This window comes from Ostrinia nubilalis, chromosome 19, assembly GCF_963855985.1.
Source record: "Ostrinia nubilalis chromosome 19, ilOstNubi1.1, whole genome shotgun sequence".
Lineage (NCBI taxonomy): Eukaryota > Metazoa > Arthropoda > Insecta > Lepidoptera > Crambidae > Ostrinia > Ostrinia nubilalis.
Genome location: NC_087106.1, coordinates 5,274,867 through 5,297,647, shown reverse-complemented (window position 1 = coordinate 5,297,647; position 22,781 = coordinate 5,274,867). Strand labels below are relative to the sequence as shown.

At 45.2% G+C, this 22,781-nt stretch overlaps 2 protein-coding genes and 1 long non-coding RNA gene across 3 annotated transcripts in view; 1 reads left to right on the top strand and 2 right to left on the bottom strand.

Annotated features, from left to right (window-relative positions):
- The first annotated feature begins 491 nt into the window (after positions 1-491).
- On the top strand, positions 492-3,302 carry LOC135081269 (deoxycytidylate deaminase). The gene is made up of 5 exons (XM_063976007.1): positions 492-662; positions 880-1,026; positions 1,343-1,431; positions 1,578-1,791; positions 1,900-3,302. The coding sequence occupies exons 1-5, from the start codon at positions 622-624 to the stop codon at positions 1,976-1,978; spliced, it is 570 nt and encodes a 189-aa protein (XP_063832077.1). The 5' UTR covers positions 492-621; the 3' UTR covers positions 1,979-3,302.
- Positions 3,303-6,891: 3,589 nt separating this feature from the next.
- Positions 6,892-8,199, bottom strand: LOC135081091 (uncharacterized). Its single transcript, XR_010259124.1, has 2 exons — positions 8,035-8,199; positions 6,892-7,160 (listed from the first exon to the last, which is right to left on the bottom strand). It is a non-coding gene; the product is annotated as an uncharacterized LOC135081091 (long non-coding RNA).
- Positions 8,200-11,483: 3,284 nt separating this feature from the next.
- The window catches only part of LOC135080929 (N-alpha-acetyltransferase 15, NatA auxiliary subunit), a 106,307-nt gene continuing 95,009 nt past the window's right edge, over positions 11,484-22,781 (bottom strand). Inside the window, exons 12-17 of the mRNA XM_063975649.1 lie at positions 16,416-16,513; positions 14,935-15,033; positions 12,950-13,058; positions 12,183-12,480; positions 11,903-12,038; positions 11,484-11,756 (exon numbers count right to left, since the gene is read on the bottom strand). Of these exons, the coding sequence (XP_063831719.1) occupies positions 11,484-11,756; positions 11,903-12,038; positions 12,183-12,480; positions 12,950-13,058; positions 14,935-15,033; positions 16,416-16,513 (1,013 nt within the window). The remainder of the gene's footprint in view (positions 11,757-11,902; positions 12,039-12,182; positions 12,481-12,949; positions 13,059-14,934; positions 15,034-16,415; positions 16,514-22,781) is intronic.

The window sequence follows — 22,781 nt, the reverse complement described above, 5'->3', positions numbered from 1 at the left end:
GGTCATATTTGATTGTTACTTTGTATTAAACAGGCACCGAAACTATTGGATCGATTTGAAAAATCCTTTCATCATTAGAATCCTATGGTAGATGCTCTTGTGCTACGAAACTGTACTTATAGCCTGATGTGCTGGCTTCTGTTCTGTACCACGTCTGTACACTCCTCAGTACCTACTTTAAAGGTTTCATCCATTATTGCACCCCACACTACAAAAAATTCATTCAACCTCATCTCTCATCCATACCAGTGTACTACACTTGTTAATGAAGAACAGTACAGTCACAACAAAAAGCACAACATGCATTAATTCTTTCTGCATTGCAATACTTTGAATGTTAGAATCTTTAGAATTATCAAAACGCAGTCCTTGTTCGATTTTAAGTCACCAGTAGCAAGTAACTAAACGTTGTGACAGTGACAGCGTGACAGGAAACTGACAGACTTGAAACAATTTTGACATTTTTGACACGAACGACGGTAAATCTTTTTCACAGATGATAACTTTGTTTGTAACCTCTTAAATATATCAGATTTGAATTTTATCTTACATAAATTTGCCAGTTTTACACCTACAGTAATTGTAATTAAAAGATTATTAAAATTGCATAGCAAAGTTGCAATGGATCTCGCTGAATTAACTGAAAACATGTCAATATCAAGGTATGTAAACAATGTGCAAACATTACTTCAAAAGAAGTTTAAAATTTATTGTTCTGAGCGTGTAAGTAAACTTCGTGAGACTAGTAAAAAATAGTAACAACCAAATCTAGACCGCACTTAATTTTAATGTGGTAAATTGAAACTCTGAACTTAAACATCTGATGTCGTTGATAGTGCTATTTTGAAATTACCTAATGTTACTCTTTATTCATGGCAGTGGTTCACAAACTAAGCGTGAAGACTACATAGACTGGACAGAATATTTTATGGCTATAGCATTTTTAGCGGCAAAACGCAGCAAAGATCCAACCTACCAAGTAGGAGCATGTGTGGTGAACACAGAGAAGAAAATTGTTGGCATTGGGTAAGCTTCCCTAAATTGTTTTAAGTTCCCATATCCCTAACACCAAATTATTTTGTCTACAGGCGGCTAAAGAAGTAAATGTTATGTATGAGTTAGGCAAAACAAGAGATATTAATTTGATTAATAAAACACTGTGGTACTTCCCTCGTTAAAATTTACCTAAGATATGGTCTGCATTATAAATCTGAGTAGTAATCTAGCTTTAATTATCATCATTAAATGTAGCGACCAAACAATTTTTTTCACTATAATGGCTTATTTATTATTTTCTTGTTAACAGGCCAATTTTTAACTTTGACCTTATTTGATTGCGCAGATACAATGGCATGCCAATAGGCTGTAGCGACGATGAATTTCCCTGGGGTAAAAACACATCATCACCACTAGAAAATAAGCACATGTATGGTAAGTTTATTATCTGAAACCTAATAATATCCTTATCTCCAAACTGCATAAAGCTACCTATCGAAAAAAATATTAATATCATCTTTTGTCTTATTATTCATACAAAATAATGTATGTTTAATAATAATAAAACATTTATTTTTCAGTATGCCACGCTGAAATGAATGCAATACTTAATAAAAACTCTGCTGATGTCAGAAACTGCACCATCTACGTTGGCCTCTTCCCTTGCAATGAATGTGCCAAAATAATTATTCAGAGTGGCATTACAGAAGTGGTATATCTGTCAGACGAGAAAGCCAAAAAACCTATTTATCAGGCGTCAAAGAGAATGTTTGATGCAACGGGAGTCAAATATTGGTATGTTCATTTCTGGATTCAATTAATTACTATTTTTATAGTCATGACATGACACATTGACAAACTTAAAATTTTAATGTCATATGTTAAATTCATTTTCTTTTACAGGCAGTACAAACCGAAACGCGACAAAATAGTAATAGACTTCTCAAACATAGATTGGGAAAAAATGAGTCCTTGCAAATAACAATCACAATTAGTCAATGCATAAAATTAGGCGATCGTCTGCACTGGCGTAATATAACTTAACTGTGGAAGCTTTGAACATTTGGGTAGTATCTAAATCTTTCTATCTAAATCATTTTTTTTTTGCTCATCATGATTACTAGAATCTCATTCAATAGACCTCACTCATTATGCGCTGCGAGACTACAATATTTACACCTACCTACTATTATGAATTATGACACTTTACAATAAAGTTAATTATAAGTCTATATTTTGTATACTCATCATCAAAGACTATAGAACTTAGAATTATTGTATATCTATGTATAGAATTTGCCAATCATGGTATTTGTGATATTATGCGAGTCATATGGATATAAAAAGGTTAAATAAGTAGAGTACTTATTATACCTACAAATCTTTTAGAGCGTCATTTTTAGTCATATTTTGTGGCATATTAATGTACATGAGTATAGTAGTTAAGATTGAAACAAGGTATTATTGTATTGTTTTTTTCGAACAAGCTGGCTTTAATTAATTGAAAAAAAATTAACTCAAAATATCCCTAGGGATACAACAGACACTAAGAGTCAAATAATTTCTAATTACAATTTGTATATTTTAGTCTTCCAAGTTGCGGTGCGGCGCCGCAACGCATCGTATGCTTTTGTTCGTACTTTTATAGTTTTAATCACAGCTTTTGCCAGCCTCTTTGAAATTAACAATTTAAATGATAAGCATAATATTTTGTTAATGTGAGTGATATATTTTTATATCATTGGAAATATTTTTTTAAACTAGGTAACCTAAGTAATCCTGAACTTAAGCATAATCTTACTTTTACATAATATTTAAATACTTATGTACCTAACAAATTGTTACCAATGTTTTTATGGTTTCGGGTATTTTTAAGTGCTCCACAGACTATACTGGCTATACATAAAATATAAGACGTGATTAATTAATATGTATGTATTTAAAAAAGAAGCGCGTAGTTTTGATATTATGTATTTGCAAGTTTTTATCGTGATGCACAATCATGCAGAAGATAAGACTGAACTTGAATTACCTATATGATAAGAGTTTTTAACTGAATCAAATAAAATGCAACCAAGACTGTTATGTATAAAAAAGGTATAACAACAACTAAAGCCCGGTCTGTGAGCACGTAGAATTTTGTCCAATGACCCAAGCTACCCATCCTTATCGCTCGCGCGTAATTATGTTGCTGTCGCGCTCGCACCGTCTCACAGTCGCGACAGCAATATAATTACTCGCGAGCGATAAGGGGGATGGGTAGCTTGGGGTCATTGGACAAAATTCTACGTGCTCATAGACCAGACTATATACAGTGTGTCCGGGCATGTAGTGATCAAACTTTAAGGGCGTAATCTATGGACAATTTTATCGGTGAAAATACTTTAAATTTGGGGCTTGACCCATTTCTCGCATATTTACAAGGATTTAAGTTTTCACCGATTAAATTGTCCATAGATTACGCCCTTAAAGTTTGATCACTACATGCCCGGACACACTGTATAATATAAAGTTATTCAAAAATACGTAAGAGTATTAGCGCGTCTTCATCATCGTCATCGTCGTATGGCCAGTATTACGACAGCTCTGTGGGGTTTATTTAAGTGCATGAAATAAAAGAGAAATAATAAATTTGTAAAATAAAATTTTATTACTTTATTTACAAGATGACAAGGACAAAATACTCCATACACACGACTTGAATACAATAAAACAAATCAACATGGCGGCTCTCAAGTAAACAATGTTAAACATTCTAATAAAAAGCATGGAAAGGCCTATTTCCACTGAACAGAAAAACTAAGGAACATACTTAACGTAATAGTAACATATTACTACAACATCGCTATTCAAATGGGTCCCGCCCACTTATAAGTGATATAAAATTGGGTAATTTAATTCTAATACGTCATGCTTACTTCAAAATACGTCTGAGCAGCATGAAGGTATGAAATAAATAAATCAACGCGTGTCAGTCAGTGGAAGTAAGCCTCGATAGTCTCGTGACGCGGGTCACACGCGTTGTGGACGAACCACTTCGATTCGGAGTATTCAATTATGTATAATATTTATTGTCCGACCTTTTCACATATCTACAAAAAAACCAAATCAACAAAACAAGTCCATTACGAGTACGAGTGTGTAACATCAGAACTCCACAAATAATACACTAGCTCCCCTGCAGTCAATTAATTTCAAGTCAACAGACCCCAGAATTCTAACGATATTGTACAGTACAAACTTAAATATAAGAATTATTTACAAAGCGTACCTCAATTCAGTAAGTATTGCGTGAGGTTTGATATTTGCCACACTTTATTTTTCATACATTTAAAAAACCAGTCATTATTGAATATTACAAATACAAACCTTAGTTAAAATATTGTTACATGAATTCACCGATGAACACTTTGAGTCCGCACATCGTGCGTCGCAGAGAAATCCAAAACTTGTAGACTATACCGAATTAGACCAAATGCTTATATTAATTATTGAAAAATTTACACTAATTTATTTCAAGGTTTTATTGTACAAGCATTTGAGATGCCACGCCCACGCAACCACAAACATACCACGCGTGCATTACAATTGTTCACACCATTATTTGGGTCTAAGTTATCCATATAACATATTAATACATTGTATTAATATAAAATGAGATTTCCACATCACCAATTTCAACTTGATTTTATTATCGTTAGAAAACTTCGGCGTTTGGTCTAGTTACCTCGATATGTATAATATGAAAGGTGTTTTTGCTGCACTTGAAAAAAAATACTTTAAAAACAACTTTAAAAATCCTTTTTACGAATGTCAAAATTATGTAGTTGTAATTGGAGATATTTTTAAGTTAAATCAGTAATCCGATATGCTGATGCTACGGTTAAGTATTGCTGTAAGCAATAAACTGAGAACTTGTATTGCATTTCCAACATCAGCAATAATCAAAATTCTCACATCAGTTTTATTTTGAGTCAATAAACTATATTTCCCGAAAGTCGAAATTTTTTTAAGCTAAATGGTCATTCGTACATACTGAAACGAAGGCATCAAACGTGTTTGGGTTGGCGTAGAAAGTCGAAATCATAAAAAATTACAAAATAACAATTTCTTAGTATTTGTGACTGCGTCGTAGGACAGGTGACAGGTGTCAGTTGACGTGTCATGCGAGGGTTGTCCGTGGCGCTTAAACGTAGTACAATAAAGCTGTTTGACACTTACAGCCTCCCGCGTGCGTTACAAATATCAGTCTCATAATCATATTTGGCAAAGACCCACAACCGACGAGAAACGAGCACACAATGTCATTTCATTGCAGCTTTGAATATCGTTATACTCTATTACCACATTTTTACCCCATAATGTTGGTAATAAACCGAAACCCCGAGTAAAATTCGTACAAGACGATTTACCAATGTTATTGTACCATCGGCAACAGTGTTATCTATCCATTGCCTGACAAGACGTCTCGTTCTATCGCAAAGAATCACCATTTGATGAGAGCGAGAGCAAAAACGGAAATGGATAGTTAACAGTGTGGCCGTGTGTACATGATAGTAAAACTTCATCATATTAGCGCCTAAACCCCACAGAATTGCAAATTCCATCAGTTTATAATTTGACGCAGTTAGATTACATTCTAACCTAACCTAACTCACTGTTTACAATCTCAACGCGTCATTTTATAAACTGACGGAGTGCACAATTTCACGTTGACATGTGTATTATATTAATGAGACTGCTACCACAGTGACTAAAGAAATTAATTGAAAATTCGTGAAGCTGTTTTATTTATCGAATACACTTATTTTACTGTGTGCAAAATTGTGGCGATAATATGAAGATGTTCTACTATTACTTGTCCGTGGTTTTTACCTAAGCCTATTTTGGGGCATGTCTATCATCTCAGTCTAGCCTTATCTTCTGAAACGTCGCTCAAGTTTGGAGAATAAATTCGTGCCTCTGATTGTTAGCCCTTATGACACTAAGGCTGGGTTGCACCATCTTACTTTAACTTTGACAAACGTCAAAAATCTGTCAAAATCCATACAAACACTGGTTATTGTTATAGTTACGGTCAAGGTTAGGTGGTGCAACTCTGCCTAAAATATCTTCAAGACTATGTTTCACCTTTAATAAGGCAGAGGTAATATGGTTACCACTAAATTTTGAACTCTATTCCCTAGTATTTAAATCCAACAACTAAAAAGACTAGCTCTGCCTTATTAGCTCTGCCTAATTATTTAAATAAAATTCAACCAATCATCGTCCGAATTTTGAAGACTAAATTGAATTTTATTTACACAATGCGAGCTTATTTTGAAATTGAAACTTGCAACATTTAATCGGCACGCGTATGATCTCAGCAAGCGGTCGCTAGTTATGCAATAGCAAAGCGACCGCTATGCCAACCGACTAACAGGTGGCGCTAGTTTTCATAATTGTTTCGCAGTTGCGTTGCAATCGTACACTGAGCGACCGTTTGCTAAGGGCCCTCGCCCACGGCGACTTTTTCGTTTTTCGGCGTCGCGCGTTTTCATAAACGAGCGACAGCATCGCTACTAACGCGCGTTAGTCGCATTTGCAACGCACTAAGGCTGCTTTCACATTAGGGCGTGAGAAGCGCGACAGCGGCGTTTTTGTAATGTAAAGGCAGGCATCCGCTGTCATATAGTAAGAAATTATCGGCAGCGCGTCTGTCAAAATCAAAATCAAAAATATTTATTCAGTTTAGACCACAAGTGGCACTTATGATAATTACTGTTGCGCGTTTGTCGCGCTGCTTAAGTCGCCTAAATGTGAAAGCGCTCTAAAGAAGTGATGCCAACGGTACTAACGCGCTACAGCAGCGCGACTGCATCGCTAGAAAATGTCGCCATGGTCGAAAGCCCTAAGATTCGTAATAAGTTCTCGAGCGTCATTTCAGAAGGGCGGTGTTGGGCCTTGCCAAATATAGCCGAGACGTGTTAGCATGGAGCTCAGTTGTTGGAGACTTCTTTAGGCTGCAACGCTTCGGTCGCGTCGGCGGGCGCGTCGGGCGCCGGCGGCTTGAAGGCGATCGCGTACGGGAACTTGGCGCGACACGCTGCGATGTACTCCTCGATTTCCTTCTCGCACGGCCCGAAATCTCCCTCCCGGAGGCTCTCTAGCACCTCCACGCAACCCTGGAATCATAAAAAAATACATAAAACTCATTTATTTTTGCAAATAGGCTTTTAAAAAGCACTTACACGTTTGGACCCACCACTGCTTCAGAACAATAAATGGGTGAGAAGAAGCAGCGCAAGAAACTCAGTCACTATTGTCAGCCTCCTTTTCAATGGTTCACAGTCTTTAATACATAGTCATGCATTGATGCGAGCTAGGCAGTTAAACATTCCAAACATTTTTATCTACTTTATAGTACCCCTTTTTCATTAAGGTGAACATGCGTATTCTTCATCCATTGTAAAAAAAACCGTTCACTGTTGTGGCTTAACGCAAACCGAAAGCCAAGAAAAAAAAATCGATGGAATGTAAAAAAAATACGCGTGTGGTGCGCTAGATCTAGATGGCGACCCAGTAGCTTCTTTCAGCAGTCAGCCCAGTCGCATCGGCACTGTCCCGATCACTGACGTACGTAAACGCCCACCGACGCCGGCCTGCGACACGCTGCCCGGGACGCCTAGTGCAATCTGCCCCAGGCAGCCGCAATGAGGGTTTTCGCGATTGTAAAATCCGCCAGATGGCAATACGTAGACGCGAGGTCCAAATGCTGCATGATTGGTTATTTTTGACATGGCATTGACAGATATGTCAAAATCCACCAATCACGCAGCAGTCAGACCCCACATCCACGTCCCGCCATCTAGCGGATCTTTCATTCGCGAAAACCCTAATTCCGCGCGCATCTCTCAAGATTCGGCCACAATAACCGCGAGGTGGTATGGCCATGGGTGGTGGTGGGATATGCCCGGGACACCTGCCGTACAGGCAGGCCTGCGCGCCGGCCTGCGACGCGCTGCCCGGGCCCGCCAGGTGTGCTGTACTGTACTGTACCTGTATGGACACGTGCGGCCAGTGCAGCGCGGTGGCGTGCCGCAGCGCGAGCGGCGCGGGCTGCAGGCGGCGCAGCGCGCGCGCGGCCCACAGCGCGCCGGCCTGCGACGCGCTGCCGGGCCCGCCGGGTGTGCTGTACTGTACTGTACTGTACCTGTATGGACACGTGCGGCCAGTGCAGCGCGGTGGCGTGCCGCAGCGCGAGCGGCGCGGGCTGCAGGCGGCGCAGCGCGCGCGCGGCCCACAGCGCGCCGGCCTGCGACGCGCTGCCGGGCCCGCCGGGTGTGCTGTACTGTACTGTACTGTACCTGTATGGACACGTGCGGCCAGTGCAGCGCGGTGGCGTGCCGCAGCGCGAGCGGCGCGGGCTGCAGGCGGCGCAGCGCGCGCGCGGCCCACAGCGCGCCGGCCTGCGACGCGCTGCCGGGCCCGCCAGGTGTGTACTGTACTGTACTGTACTGTACCTGTATGGACACGTGCGGCCAGTGCAGCGCGGTGGCGTGCCGCAGCGCGAGCGGCGCGGGCTGCAGGCGGCGCAGCGCGCGCGCGGCCCACAGCGCGCCGGCCTGCGACGCGCTGCCGGGCCCGCCAGGTGTGTACTGTACTGTACTGTACTGTACCTGTATGGACACGTGCGGCCAGTGCAGCGCGGTGGCGTGCCGCAGCGCGAGCGGCGCGGGCTGCAGGCGGCGCAGCGCGCGCGCGGCCCACAGCGCGCCGGCCTGCGACGCGCTGCCGGGCCCGCCAGGTGTGTACTGTACTGTACTGTACTGTACCTGTATGGACACGTGCGGCCAGTGCAGCGCGGTGGCGTGCCGCAGCGCGAGCGGCGCGGGCTGCAGGCGGCGCAGCGCGCGCGCGGCCCACAGCGCGCCGGCCTGCGACGCGCTGCCGGGCCCGCCAGGTGTGTACTGTACTGTACTGTACCTGTATGGACACGTGCGGCCAGTGCAGCGCGGTGGCGTGCCGCAGCGCGAGCGGCGCGGGCTGCAGGCGGCGCAGCGCGCGCGCGGCCCACAGCGCGCCGGCCTGCGACGCGCTGCCGGGCCCGCCAGGTGTGCTGTACTGTACTGTACTGTACCTGTATGGACACGTGCGGCCAGTGCAGCGCGGTGGCGTGCCGCAGCGCGAGCGGCGCGGGCTGCAGGCGGCGCAGCGCGCGCGCGGCCCACAGCGCGCCGGCCTGCGACGCGCTGCCGGGCCCGCCAGGTGTGTACTGTACTGTACTGTACCTGTATGGACACGTGCGGCCAGTGCAGCGCGGTGGCGTGCCGCAGCGCGAGCGGCGCGGGCTGCAGGCGGCGCAGCGCGCGCGCGGCCCACAGCGCGCCGGCCTGCGACGCGCTGCCGGGCCCGCCAGGTGTGTACTGTACTGTACTGTACCTGTATGGACACGTGCGGCCAGTGCAGCGCGGTGGCGTGCCGCAGCGCGAGCGGCGCGGGCTGCAGGCGGCGCAGCGCGCGCGCGGCCCACAGCGCGCCGGCCTGCGACGCGCTGCCGGGCCCGCCAGGTGTGTACTGTACTGTACTGTACCTGTATGGACACGTGCGGCCAGTGCAGCGCGGTGGCGTGCCGCAGCGCGAGCGGCGCGGGCTGCAGGCGGCGCAGCGCGCGCGCGGCCCACAGCGCGCCGGCCTGCGACGCGCTGCCGGGCCCGCCAGGTGTGTACTGTACTGTACTGTACCTGTATGGACACGTGCGGCCAGTGCAGCGCGGTGGCGTGCCGCAGCGCGAGCGGCGCGGGCTGCAGGCGGCGCAGCGCGCGCGCGGCCCACAGCGCGCCGGCCTGCGACGCGCTGCCGGGCCCGCCGGGTGGCTGTACTGTACTGTACTGTACCTGTATGGACACGTGCGGCCAGTGCAGCGCGGTGGCGTGCCGCAGCGCGAGCGGCGCGGGCTGCAGGCGGCGCAGCGCGCGCGCGGCCCACAGCGCGCCGGCCTGCGACGCGCTGCCGGGCCCGCCAGGTGTGTACTGTACTGTACTGTACCTGTATGGACACGTGCGGCCAGTGCAGCGCGGTGGCGTGCCGCAGCGCGAGCGGCGCGGGCTGCAGGCGGCGCAGCGCGCGCGCGGCCCACAGCGCGCCGGCCTGCGACGCGCTGCCGGGCCCGCCGGGTGGCTGTACTGTACTGTACTGTACCTGTATGGACACGTGCGGCCAGTGCAGCGCGGTGGCGTGCCGCAGCGCGAGCGGCGCGGGCTGCAGGCGGCGCAGCGCGCGCGCGGCCCACAGCGCGCCGGCCTGCGACGCGCTGCCGGGCCCGCCAGGTGTGTACTGTACTGTACTGTACCTGTATGGACACGTGCGGCCAGTGCAGCGCGGTGGCGTGCCGCAGCGCGAGCGGCGCGGGCTGCAGGCGGCGCAGCGCGCGCGCGGCCCACAGCGCGCCGGCCTGCGACGCGCTGCCGGGCCCGCCAGGTGTGTACTGTACTGTACTGTACTGTACCTGTATGGACACGTGCGGCCAGTGCAGCGCGGTGGCGTGCCGCAGCGCGAGCGGCGCGGGCTGCAGGCGGCGCAGCGCGCGCGCGGCCCACAGCGCGCCGGCCTGCGACGCGCTGCCCGGGCCCGCCAGGTACTCCTCCGCCATCTGCACGGCGCTCCGCCCCGCGAACATCTGGAACGGACCACATTTCATTATCAAACCAGATCAAATCAATTGTGGTGGCACTTATGAACGTCGAATACAGTAAAAAAGGTAGCCTTTCGGGTGAAGCCACACAGTGCGGTGCGGTCGCGGCGTCCTACATATAAAAATCAATTATATGCCAGACGGTGCGTTCCGGCGCCGCACTTAGATTGAGCGAGACGGTGCCGTATTGCAGCGCCGCATATCACATGTGTACAGTGATGCGGAAAAATGTTTGCGATGCGACACCGCACCGTGTGGCTTCTCACTTAAGGGGCACTTTACATGTCTCCTTATCTTTTGGGCTCTACCAGCGCTTCGAAACAAATATATGGCAAGTGCTGAAAAGAAACGCCAGAACAAACTCGGTCACTATTTCACACCACTGCAGTGCACTGTAAAAAAAATCGTCTTTGGTCGTTCGGTTTCATGATTTCACATCACTAGTGCAACACGAATATATTTATTATCTTCGTTTCAGCCGAATGACGTCCACTGTTTGACGAAAGCCTGGATTTTTCTCTAGGCTAGGCTCTCCCTCTCTGTTACCTGGTCGGTCTCGGCGCGCACGACGGCGGCGACGGCGGCCTGCAGCGGCGGCGCGGCGTCGAGCCAGCAGCGGAAGCGCACGAGGCAGTCGTGCAGGTGGTGCTGTCTCTCTCTCTCTCTCTCTCTCTGTCACCTGGTCGGTCTCGGCGCGCACGACGGCGGCGACGGCGGCCTGCAGCGGCGGCGCGGCGTCGAGCCAGCAGCGGAAGCGCACGAGGCAGTCGTGCAGGTGGTGCTGTCTCTCTCTCTCTCTCTCTCTCTCTCTCTGTCACCTGGTCGGTCTCGGCGCGCACGACGGCGGCGACGGCGGCCTGCAGCGGCGGCGCGGCGTCGAGCCAGCAGCGGAAGCGCACGAGGCAGTCGTGCAGGTGGTGCTGTCTCTCTCTCTCTCTCTCTCTCTCTCTGTCACCTGGTCGGTCTCGGCGCGCACGACGGCGGCGACGGCGGCCTGCAGCGGCGGCGCGGCGTCGAGCCAGCAGCGGAAGCGCACGAGGCAGTCGTGCAGGTGGTGCTGTCTCTCTCTCTCTCTCTCTCTCTCTCTCTGTCACCTGGTCGGTCTCGGCGCGCACGACGGCGGCGACGGCGGCCTGCAGCGGCGGCGCGGCGTCGAGCCAGCAGCGGAAGCGCACGAGGCAGTCGTGCAGGTGGTGCTGTCTCTCTCTCTCTCTCTCTCTCTCTCTCTGTCACCTGGTCGGTCTCGGCGCGCACGACGGCGGCGACGGCGGCCTGCAGCGGCGGCGCGGCGTCGAGCCAGCAGCGGAAGCGCACGAGGCAGTCGTGCAGGTGGTGCTGTCTCTCTCTCTCTCTCTCTCTCTCTCTCTCTCTGTCACCTGGTCGGTCTCGGCGCGCACGACGGCGGCGACGGCGGCCTGCAGCGGCGGCGCGGCGTCGAGCCAGCAGCGGAAGCGCACGAGGCAGTCGTGCAGGTGGTGCTGTCTCTCTCTCTCTCTCTCTCTCTCTCTGTCACCTGGTCGGTCTCGGCGCGCACGACGGCGGCGACGGCGGCCTGCAGCGGCGGCGCGGCGTCGAGCCAGCAGCGGAAGCGCACGAGGCAGTCGTGCAGGTGGTGCTGTCTCTCTCTCTCTCTCTCTCTCTCTCTGTCACCTGGTCGGTCTCGGCGCGCACGACGGCGGCGACGGCGGCCTGCAGCGGCGGCGCGGCGTCGAGCCAGCAGCGGAAGCGCACGAGGCAGTCGTGCAGGTGGTGCTGCGCCGAGTCCAGCCGCCACGCGCGCTTCAAGCTCTGCAGCATTAGCAGCGGTTTCTCTGCAAAACATAGTATAATAATGAGTATTGCATACAGTATGGACACTCTCCGCCCCACGCTGAATCGTCTCCACCCGCTGTCAGTTGCATCGAAGTCACCGAATGCTATGTTTTGCAGGCCAACCTTACGCTCTGCATAGAGTGTGGGTCGTGGTGATGTAGATTGTTATGTCATGAGAACGTCAAGAATTTGTAATTAATTTATTAAATACATCTACGTTAAAATTATGTACAATGTTTATAAAAGTGGAACGTAAGTCGTGTGTTATAATTCCGCACCGTTTCCTTTAGATGTGATCAAATGTGGCTCGTGTGTAGATATTTAATATCTACAAGAAAATTACAATATTTACACATTAGGCGAATGAGGTGACAATCGCCCGACGATGTGTAGGTCTCAAAACTGTCATCAGTTCACGTCACGCTCGATTATCATCCAACCCTTGTTATTATTATTAGTAATATTTACCTTTTCTATAATATATTTCGAAGGCCATTAAATGTGTGTCTATTCTATCCGCGGCCAGCGTCCGCAGCGGTTGTAGGAACTTGAGTGCTTGTTCTAATGGGTCTTCCGCCTGGAACAATTCAATTTGCAATGAATAATCAAAAATATACAACTCAAGGCTGATTTTTTAATCGGATAACTTTTAACTGAGTTTGTCACATTGTCAGTTTTACGCCCGTATTTACAAACATTACTATGAGGTCTCACAGTGCGCGTGGACGCACAGAGTGACACACGAACCAATCACAGAGCTCTATTGAGCGACTTCGCCTGCGTGAAATTAGTTTATAAAACCGTGATAAAAACTACATAGTTTTCCCGGATTTTCATCAAAATGGATTCAGTGGATTAGGCATGAAAGCATAACTGACAGACAGTTACTTTCGCATCATAATATTAGTAGGGAATACGGATTTAACATTAACTTGTGTCATTAACTACTGCCCTGATAAATTTATTATAACATGACAGACTCACATATTACTCAATCTGACTGACTAACGAAGATTAAAAAATACATTTTAATAATACACTCAGATTTTAATAATTATAATGTTGGGTTTGTAGACCTTTGTCACACGTCATTCCTGTCATTTTAAATGACCTGTGTGCGCCAATGTTTATCCTTTCAAACTGTAATTAAAAGTACCCGAATCATTGATTTAGTTAATTATAAGACGTCGAGTATAATGACAGCGGTAACAATTTAATATTTCAATCATAATCAAGCACTATTTGATGGTAAATTAACAATTAGTTAGAAACGCCGAGGCTAGTAGAATCAAAGAAATAATACCTTTATTTCAGTATCATGCGGTACATATTTGATCGTTGCTGTTAGCTTTAGCGGATTTCTAACAAATACTGCAGAAATAATATCGACAAAAACGAATCGAATTAAAATTTTCAATCATTTCATCATTTTTTATTGGCAGTAAAGCTGTAGATCCTGGCTACACAGGAGTTGCAGCGGCGGCAACGAGAGGTGGGAATAGTCCCGTAGCGCGGTCATAGATACCCTGGCTTTTGTCCGGTATAAGCTGGATTCACTGGTTGGGTTTTTATTGGCGGTCAAGCTGTAGATCCTGGCTACACAGGAGTTGCAGCGGCGGCAACGAGAGGTGGGAATAGTCCCGTAGCGCGGTCATACATACCCTGGCTAGTTTGTCCGGTATAAACTGGATTCACTGGTTGGGTTTTTATTGGCGGTCAAGCTGTAGATCCTGGCTACACAAGAGTTGCAGCGGTGGGAACGAGAAGTAATAGTCCCGTAGCGCGGTCATACATGCCCTGGCTAGTTTGTCCTGTATAAGCTGGATTCACTGGTTGGGTTTTTATTGGCGGTCAAGCTGTAGATCCTGGCTACACAGGAGTTGCTGCGGTGGGAATAGTCCCGTAGCGCGGTCATAGATACCCTGGCTTTTGTCCGGTATAAGCTAAATTCACTGGTTGGGTTTTTATTGGCGGTCAAGCTGTAGATCCTGGCTGCACAGGAGTTGCTGCGGTGGGAATAGTCCCGTAGCGCGGTCATAGATAGGTACCCTAGCATTTGTCCGGTATTAAGCTGGATTCACTGGTTGAGTTTTTATTGGCGGTCAAGCTGTAGATCCTGGCTACACAGGAGTTGCAGCAGTGGGAACGAGAGGTGAGAATAGTCCCGTGGCGCGGTCATACATACCCTGGCTAGTTTGTCCCGTACAAGCTGGATTCACTGGTTGGGTTTTTATTGGCGGTCAAGCTGTAGATCCTGGATACACAGGAGTTGCAGCGGTGGGAACGAGAAGTAATAGTCCCGTAGCGCGGTCAAGCGGTCATACATTTCCTGGCTAGTTTGTCCGGTATAAGATGGATTCACTGGTTGGATTTTTATTGGCGGTCAAGCTGTAGATCCTGGCTACACAGGAGTTTCATCAGTAGGAACGAGAGGTAATAGTGGTCATACATACCCTGGCTAGTTTGTCCGGTATGAGCTCATCCAGCTGCGGCGCCTCGGGGTCGCCCTGCTCCTGTTGCTGTCTCGCTTTGTGGTGCTGCTCTCGCTTCACCTGCAACGTTTTAAATTTATTTTGTATTTATTAGGTACACGAACAAAGTCACATTCATTAACATGGTTAACTGTATAGTTGTTGCAGTTCACGAAGGCGAGTGAGCTTTACATGTGTGGTGACTCGCTACTTTTTTTCAAAAGTTTTGATACACATTACACTATCGTTACGTGCATGTACACGTACACACACAAGTAAAGCTCACTCGTCTTCGTCAGTTGCAAGAATTATAATACATGGTGCGTATAGACCTCAATTTCAAGTACCTATACCTACGTGGCATTTCTTTTTTCTAGTGTTTAACTTAAAAGACAACACTGTATCTTTTCTAGCGTTTAACTTAAAAGACAACACTGTATCTTTTCTAGTGTTTAACTTAAAATACAACACTGTATCTACCAATCTAAATAATAACGGTATCTGGAATTTGACTTGAGAAACTTGGACTTATGAGGAAAAAAAGTGTATTTCAAAGGCTATGCCAATTCGGAGATATGTTCTACAGATTACAGGTACGCTTTTAAGGCTCGGCGCACATGATGGGCCACCGACCACAACCACCGGTGGCCAGCGACGGCGACTAAACACACTTTTTGTATAGTGGCGAGTCGCAGTGGCCGCCACTGTAGCGAGTGGCCGCCACCGCATACACGTGTGCGGCGCGTCTATACAAAATATATTAAAAAGTGTGTTAAGTCGCCGTCGCTGGCCACCGGTGGCTGTGGTCTGTGGCCCATCGACGTTACGCCGACACTAACTGAACCAATGTTAGCGATACTTCAGATGTGCTCCAGAGTTGTACGCTCTGTCACTTCATATCTCCTCTCCCGTGCCGCTCCCATTCCTCAGGCACTGGCTCAATTATGGGTTACACCCGTGCCGCCCCCTATTTTCAGGAATTTGTTAGATGCGTTTTCCAATATTTTTATTTTTTTGTATAAAAAATTCTGATCGAGTTTTTTCATTGTAGAAAAAATTCCTGGAATATTCATGACCCTGCTTGTAATTTTGTATCAGATTGACGGTCAGCGAGCATCAGCGCGATTCTAAAACCAACCTCACTGATAGGTAAAATTTCGTATCGATAAAAATAAACATGAAAAAAAATTCCATACAAAATTGCAAACAAGGTCACAACAAGCGAATAAGAAGTTTTGCCCTAGTAAAATGAACAACTACGAAATTTTGCGTGCGTTGAAAAGGAATACAGAGAAAAATGGCGTTCGGAAATTTTTATACAAGAACATTAATAGTCCAGGAATTTTTCCTACAGTGAAAAAACTCTATCGGTATTTTTTATACAAGAAAATAAAAATATTGTAAAATGCATCTACCAAATCTCCTCAGTAAGCGCTAGACCTGTAATTATTGACACGACATACCTGAACCTGTGCAGCCAACGCGCTTTCCTGCTCAGCTTTACGTTTCGCTTTCCGCTGTTTGTTTCTGAGCTTCTTGAGTTCAGAAGGCGCCAGGTTTTCTGTAGACAAAATGGATACTTTTAATATCACGTTAACATACTTATTCAATGGCAATACCGAGTTATAACCTCAGAAAACATGTTTAGGGCATATTTTCCTTCGTGTGAAGGTATTATAAGGATACTCGGTAAGACTAATAAAACTTACACGCTCGTTGAACAGTGTTTTAAAATGACGTTTATGGAAATATCATTTTAAAACAGTGTTCAGCAACTGTAACTATTTATTAGTAAGGGGGGTAATTAACTTCATTACATAAGTACTACATACTTCAATTATGTCAGTTAAATTAGCTATTGCATCGACGCGGAGCCGTGGCAATCGTATTTGTATTACTTTTTTCTAGTACGTCATCAGATCATGTAACTTGTGGGAAATACTACGTTTGATATCAATTGTGTATAAATTCCTTGATGCTCCTTGACAATTTTTTCATGTACAATTAGTTACTGAGAAATGTAGTAGTCGCCACGTTTTCCCAGATAATCTAATTGAAATTTAACTTGTGTATAGTGCGATTATGTTTTGAGACGTGTATCTTTTAGGGTCATGGCAGACTTATCAATTCGGAAAAGGGATCAACACCGCATTTCGCGATACGGTTACGATCTCTTTCCGAGTTGATAAATGTGCGTCGACCTTTAAATAGCAAAGATCTCAACCATTTCGAAAAAACATTCGTCATGGTAAATCAAACTGTTTCCTTATTTTTTCAATATAAATGTTACGGTAACATTGAACAGCTCCCGCGGTAAAATACGGCCGGCTCCTGCGCCGCATTCCTGGCAAGTCGGGCGCAAGGCGGTCGCCGCAACGCCAGATCCGAAAGATAACGGATAATGAAGTAGGTTAGAAGTTAGGCGGTATGGTCACGAGCATATTATCCAATTTATCGGATTTACTACTTATTAAGGATTTGTCACACTGGATGTGGTCAGCGGTCAGGTCAGGTCAAAATGAACGCAGCCCGTCGTACCATGCGTGAACAACTTTGTCGGTTTCTACACTCTATAGTATAGAATAAAACGAATTGTATAGAGTCTATCTATACAATTAGTTTCCATGCGATCTTACCGTGCGGGCAAGAACAAAGAACGCAAACTGCACCGCTGACAGATTGCCTCGTCACGACCGCTGACCGACTATGTTGTTCATACGTGCTTCTTCTCAGCACTGGCCCATTTATTGTCCCGAAGCAGGGGTAGGGTTAATACTGGGACGTATAAAAGTGATTTTTAAAAGCCTACTTGCATGAATAAATGAGTTTTATACGGGCTACATTCACTTTGCGTTCAAGACTGCAGAACGCATCCAATGTGGCAATTATAAATGGGCCAGTGCTGAGAAGAAGCAGCGAGAAACTCAGTCACTATTGTCATCCTTGTAATTATACACGTAGAGCACAGAGCGGGTGTAGTAATCTTCGTGTAAATGAGTATTTATTGTAACAAATTCTGCTGCTGATAATGGGCCCATGTGTCCCCATGAGACAATAGCAGTTCATTAAGGTCGACCATGGCAGACGGGGACAGTTTCGCAAGTGGCATGCGACCGGCCAAGCACATGCATGTACCAGTGTACCTATTAAATGAATTGATAATGAAAATGAAAAATTCTTTATATTCATAGTTCCATTGGTCTATACTGACTGGCTACTGTGACCGACGAAAATACCCTTTGGACACCATTTTAATCAGACTAGGTATTTTATGCTACCACCTCATTTCATCAGATTTAAAAGCGTCTGCATGTTGTAAATTAAAATCGATTAACTTAGACCGTCTACGAAGGGGATGCCTCATGGGAAAAACGAGATCCCCTAGTGAAAAACCACGAGCGCCTTCCTCAGTTATTCTGCTGATTCTCAGTTATTGATCTGGGGAGCCTAGCCAGAGATGATAGTAAAAAAACTCGTAGAATCTGTTACGACTGAACAAGATGCGGCATTGGGAATAAACCTATCTTGACGTGCGCTATCGTCTGTACCTAGAAACTTAAGCTTCAACCACACAGCTTTAGCTGCGACTCAACAAAGGAGTCTCACATAGCAAATAAATGTCGCCCTCGCGTCGTTTGTTTGGAAAGCGATTGTCTCCTGTTCACACGCATCGCATTCCTCGTGTTTCGGCAGACCGGATAGGTTGCGCGAGCGCTTTGTGATCTGCGCGATCCGTCTAGGACACGTCACGTCACAAATTGCCGCTCCAGTTCCCCCGGTGGCATGGCGTAAGCGCGGCCGTGGGCACGTCCATAGGGGCGCAAGGTCGGTTTGCGAATAAAAATTCAAATTGGCCATTTGATATTAGTAAGAAACCAAAGTATTGACTTTGCGAAAATGTGACAGCATAATTCCGGGCAAAAGCTAGTAAAAAATAAATTGGATTGCTACGTTTTGACAACTCATAAAGGTGTGTCAAATTTCAGATGATGGATAATTTATATTTCGAACTTGTACGACTGAGATTATTCTTCATGTCTCCCAGTTAGTTCATTGTTTGAAACTTCATAACTTTTCGTGACTGTTCTTTATTTACAATAAACAGATTTTTTTAAAAACTAAGGCAAATTTAAATCTATACAAAATAAAAATATAACTTATTTTACTCAAAAATAAAAGTGTGTCCGTGAGGCAGAGAGGCGAGGATGCTGGCTGCATTGCCTCGCTGAATAGCAATACTAAGCCTTTGTGCAAAGAAAGAGCCAGCATTTAGATTCGTTGTAAAGTGACTTGTGACTGGCCATTTATGTGGTATTATAACACGAGACTAATCATGCAGCTTTGAATAACAATTGTCAATTAATTGATAGTATTTATTGATATTAACAATTAGGAGGTGGAGTTTATTCGTGTAATTTTCCTATAAAGTTAACACGTTCGACGGTTTCAGTGCTAGGTATTGCAGTGCTTGGTCACAAACATTCGTCAAGCAAGGGTCAGTAGCCGGCTGTCGTGGCCCTGCGGCCGTGTGTCGCAACAACCGGCACAACTGGCTATCCGGCTGGTCCAGTTCCGTCACAACCAAACAAGAACGGCACAACAATAACAAACGAAGAATTTACGTGCTACGATATGCTGCTAAGGTCGACAGCACATGCATCGAAGAAATCACTATAGTATCCAATTTGTTGCGGTTGTATCAATATTATTGATTTGAAAGACGATGATCGAAGGCTATGCTATTAGCATATAATCACATAGCAAAGGTGGGCCTAGTGGCCCTGAGGCAGTCGATTTTTTCCAAGTTTTTCAATATGTAGTTGAGATGCAAGTTCATATAACATTTAATGCAAAATTGATCACATACGCCTATCCTAGCTAAAATTACCTATATAACATAGTACTTGTAGTAATAGTCTACACAAAAAGATCATTATTACAATCAAATACTACAACGCTGTTCAACAAACAATTTTTGTTTCTACGGCTGCATAAATAGACTGCCCGCTCTCCCCAGGCTGTTTCTGCTCAATGCGCGTATTAACTATTTTGAAACGTGCTTAAATATAACAGTAAAGGGCCAACATTGTTGTGTACCTTCGAATCAAACCAGAGCGTGATCCAGGGCGTCCGATACCAGCAGTATGTGCAACGATTGCAATCATAATAACGGTGTTCGTTACACTAATCATCGCGTATAGCTAGATGGAAGGATGCATGCGCATACTTAGGCAACTGAAGATATTTATTGGTCTTATTTAGTCCACGAACTGATTGCAGATTTCTAGCCAACGAATAAAAACAAAGGTTTTTCATGATTGCAGGCTCAATCGGCTACACTTATGACGGTTTCATCAAACATATGAAAATTGAAAACCACAGGCATCCCGCACCCAGTTATCGTAACGGAAGCGTGTCTGACACGTTACGTAACGTCGTTAGACACGGCTAAGATACGCAATAACTGGCGTCTTTATCTTCAAATCGATTACAAAGAGACGTAATTGGATCAACTCATTATTGGCCAAGTTGCACGCGCTCTAAGATTTATTGGAGTCCATTGTAGCCTGCTGCGAGTTCACCTGCTCTGTTACTTCCTAAACTATTGTAGCTTTAGGTCTGATTGAGCCATTTGACTCCATGCCTAAGTAGCGTAGGACGCCCACTCGAATCGTTATACATTTCGTATGTAATATTTTTTGAAATGTTATTTTTGAATATACAACCAATCGAACAACCGTTAGTCGGTAAATAGTTCTTTCAGCAAATCGATCACAGACGATGTGTTTCGCAAATACGTTGCGAACCCATCGATGGGACGAAGGCCAGATGACTGGCATCGGCTGGATTAAAAACAGAAGATCGTGCTTTGTGACGTTTCTTGATATTAGGAAGACGGCCGGAAGATGGAAAGCCTCTGGTGGAAAGAAAACTTCTTTAACTGACCTTCAAACGGAGCTAGTCTATGGTCCGTCAATACCGTATTCATGCATGTTCGCAAGCAATCAAGATCAGTGTGCAAATACTTTCATAAATGCATCGCCTTGCATTTATCCTACGACATTTTTACTTACAAATGCGACGTATCTTTTAGCATGCAGAGCTCGTGTGTCCTTTAAAATATTAATGTACGTACGCATTAAATTGCCTCTATTTTAAGGGATCGTTGCTTTGTTTTGCGCATCCAATGGTGCCTGACGGGCCTTCATGCTAAGGCTAGGAGCTCACGGTGCAGATAGTACAAATTATTCCCATTGCTATTAAACAGTCGATCACGATAAAATGATCATACAAATAAGATGTGGAAGAAATAATATAGGTATACTACTGATAAAGGTTTAATTAAAGCACAGATTACTTAAAAATTATTGACAATTATTTCGAAGAGTCGAGCTAATTTCAACTGAAGAAATATGTCAAGGGGGTTTAGAGTGTACTCTTTAACTTCATAATAGAACAACTTCAATGACGATAGGAGCTTTTCAATCTTGTTTCCGATTCAATTAGTGGCAAAGGCAAAACAATAAAATATTTTAAAATAAGTCATGAGTTCATGTCTTTATAGGATACTTGGCGAAGTGTTCTTAGAACGTTTTTTACGCTCCGTGCCTCTATTAAATCAGATGCCTGAGTCATTTCCTTTGAGTGACACTGATGTACAAACTATTATTGGACTTTTTAGTAAGGTGACGTTACAGTGGGCCCCATCATCTATCCATATTTTTACGTTAATTTATAGTTGTTGTTAGCTACTGAAATGAAATGCTTTTAACTTTAAACAAAACTATTTTAGATCATGTTAACTAAAGTAAATGAAAAAATATGAAGAAAAACAAGATGGCTAACACCGTTGCTAGGCTAGAGTCCACTCCATAGACCATGGCCTAGCACCAGTGTTACCAAATCCAATGATATTATATAAAAACAAAAGCAGATATGTTATAAGCGCTCGCGCTGTGAATACTCAAATACGTCCCAATTGGGACGTCTTGTGTTTAGTCTTCGTGTGGCCTGCGTCGTGCGCAATCGCGTGCGTACCACACCGTAAGTTCCTGTTCTTACCAAAATAAATAAAAAATGCCATCGTGTGTGTTTCGAAAGTGTACCAATTATGACTCTAAAGTAAACAAAATACAAGGGATCTCTTACCACATGTGATTATGCAAAATTATTTAGTATTTATATTTTCAATTATTTATGCAAACAATCAAGACGCCATGCGCCATGTTCAAGTTAAGAAAGAGAAAGCGATCTTGTTTTGACGTTAGAGCGATAAGGATGCGTGCGCTGCGGACATAGATTAGTTAGTGCAGAATCGTTAAAACTATAGCTATCTCTTTCATTTGCGTGCTATTTCGTATCTTTTGTTTCACTTATCAGTTACATTTGTCAATGTGTGCAATTTGGAATAGCTCGGCACGGATTCAAATCGTAATTTCTATGAACGTAACATATCTATAGTTCTTTAATATCATTGACCAAATCTGTCGCGAACAGCTGTAATAGGGGGCGGAAGGGCCATGACGACCTTAGCACTACATTCACGTCAAATCAAACGTTTTTAAAATTTGTACAAGCACTTAATTGAGTAAAGAAATCATCTAAGTATCATCTTCGCAACCAAATGTTCAGTTCATCAATCAATATAATTTAATATCATTATAAACCGGCTGCTGTTTACAAAGATATTAATGGTTTTAGATTAGCATTGTGAAAGCAGACCACCTGTTAGAAAAAAGAATTATGAATGAGATATAGAAAAAGTAGGTCCACTCTTTAGTAAAAAACGGCTATATCACCACTGATAGGACTTTTTAACTGACACTTTT

Coding starts and splice junctions, on each gene's coding strand:
- LOC135081269 (XM_063976007.1), top strand. CDS start 622: ATGGATCTCGCTGAATTAACTGAAAACATGTCAATATCAAG. Junction 1,027..1,342: donor AAGAAAATTGTTGGCATTGG/GTAAGCTTCCCT, acceptor TTGATTGCGCAG/ATACAATGGCATGCCAATAG. Junction 1,432..1,577: donor AGAAAATAAGCACATGTATG/GTAAGTTTATTA, acceptor TTTATTTTTCAG/TATGCCACGCTGAAATGAAT.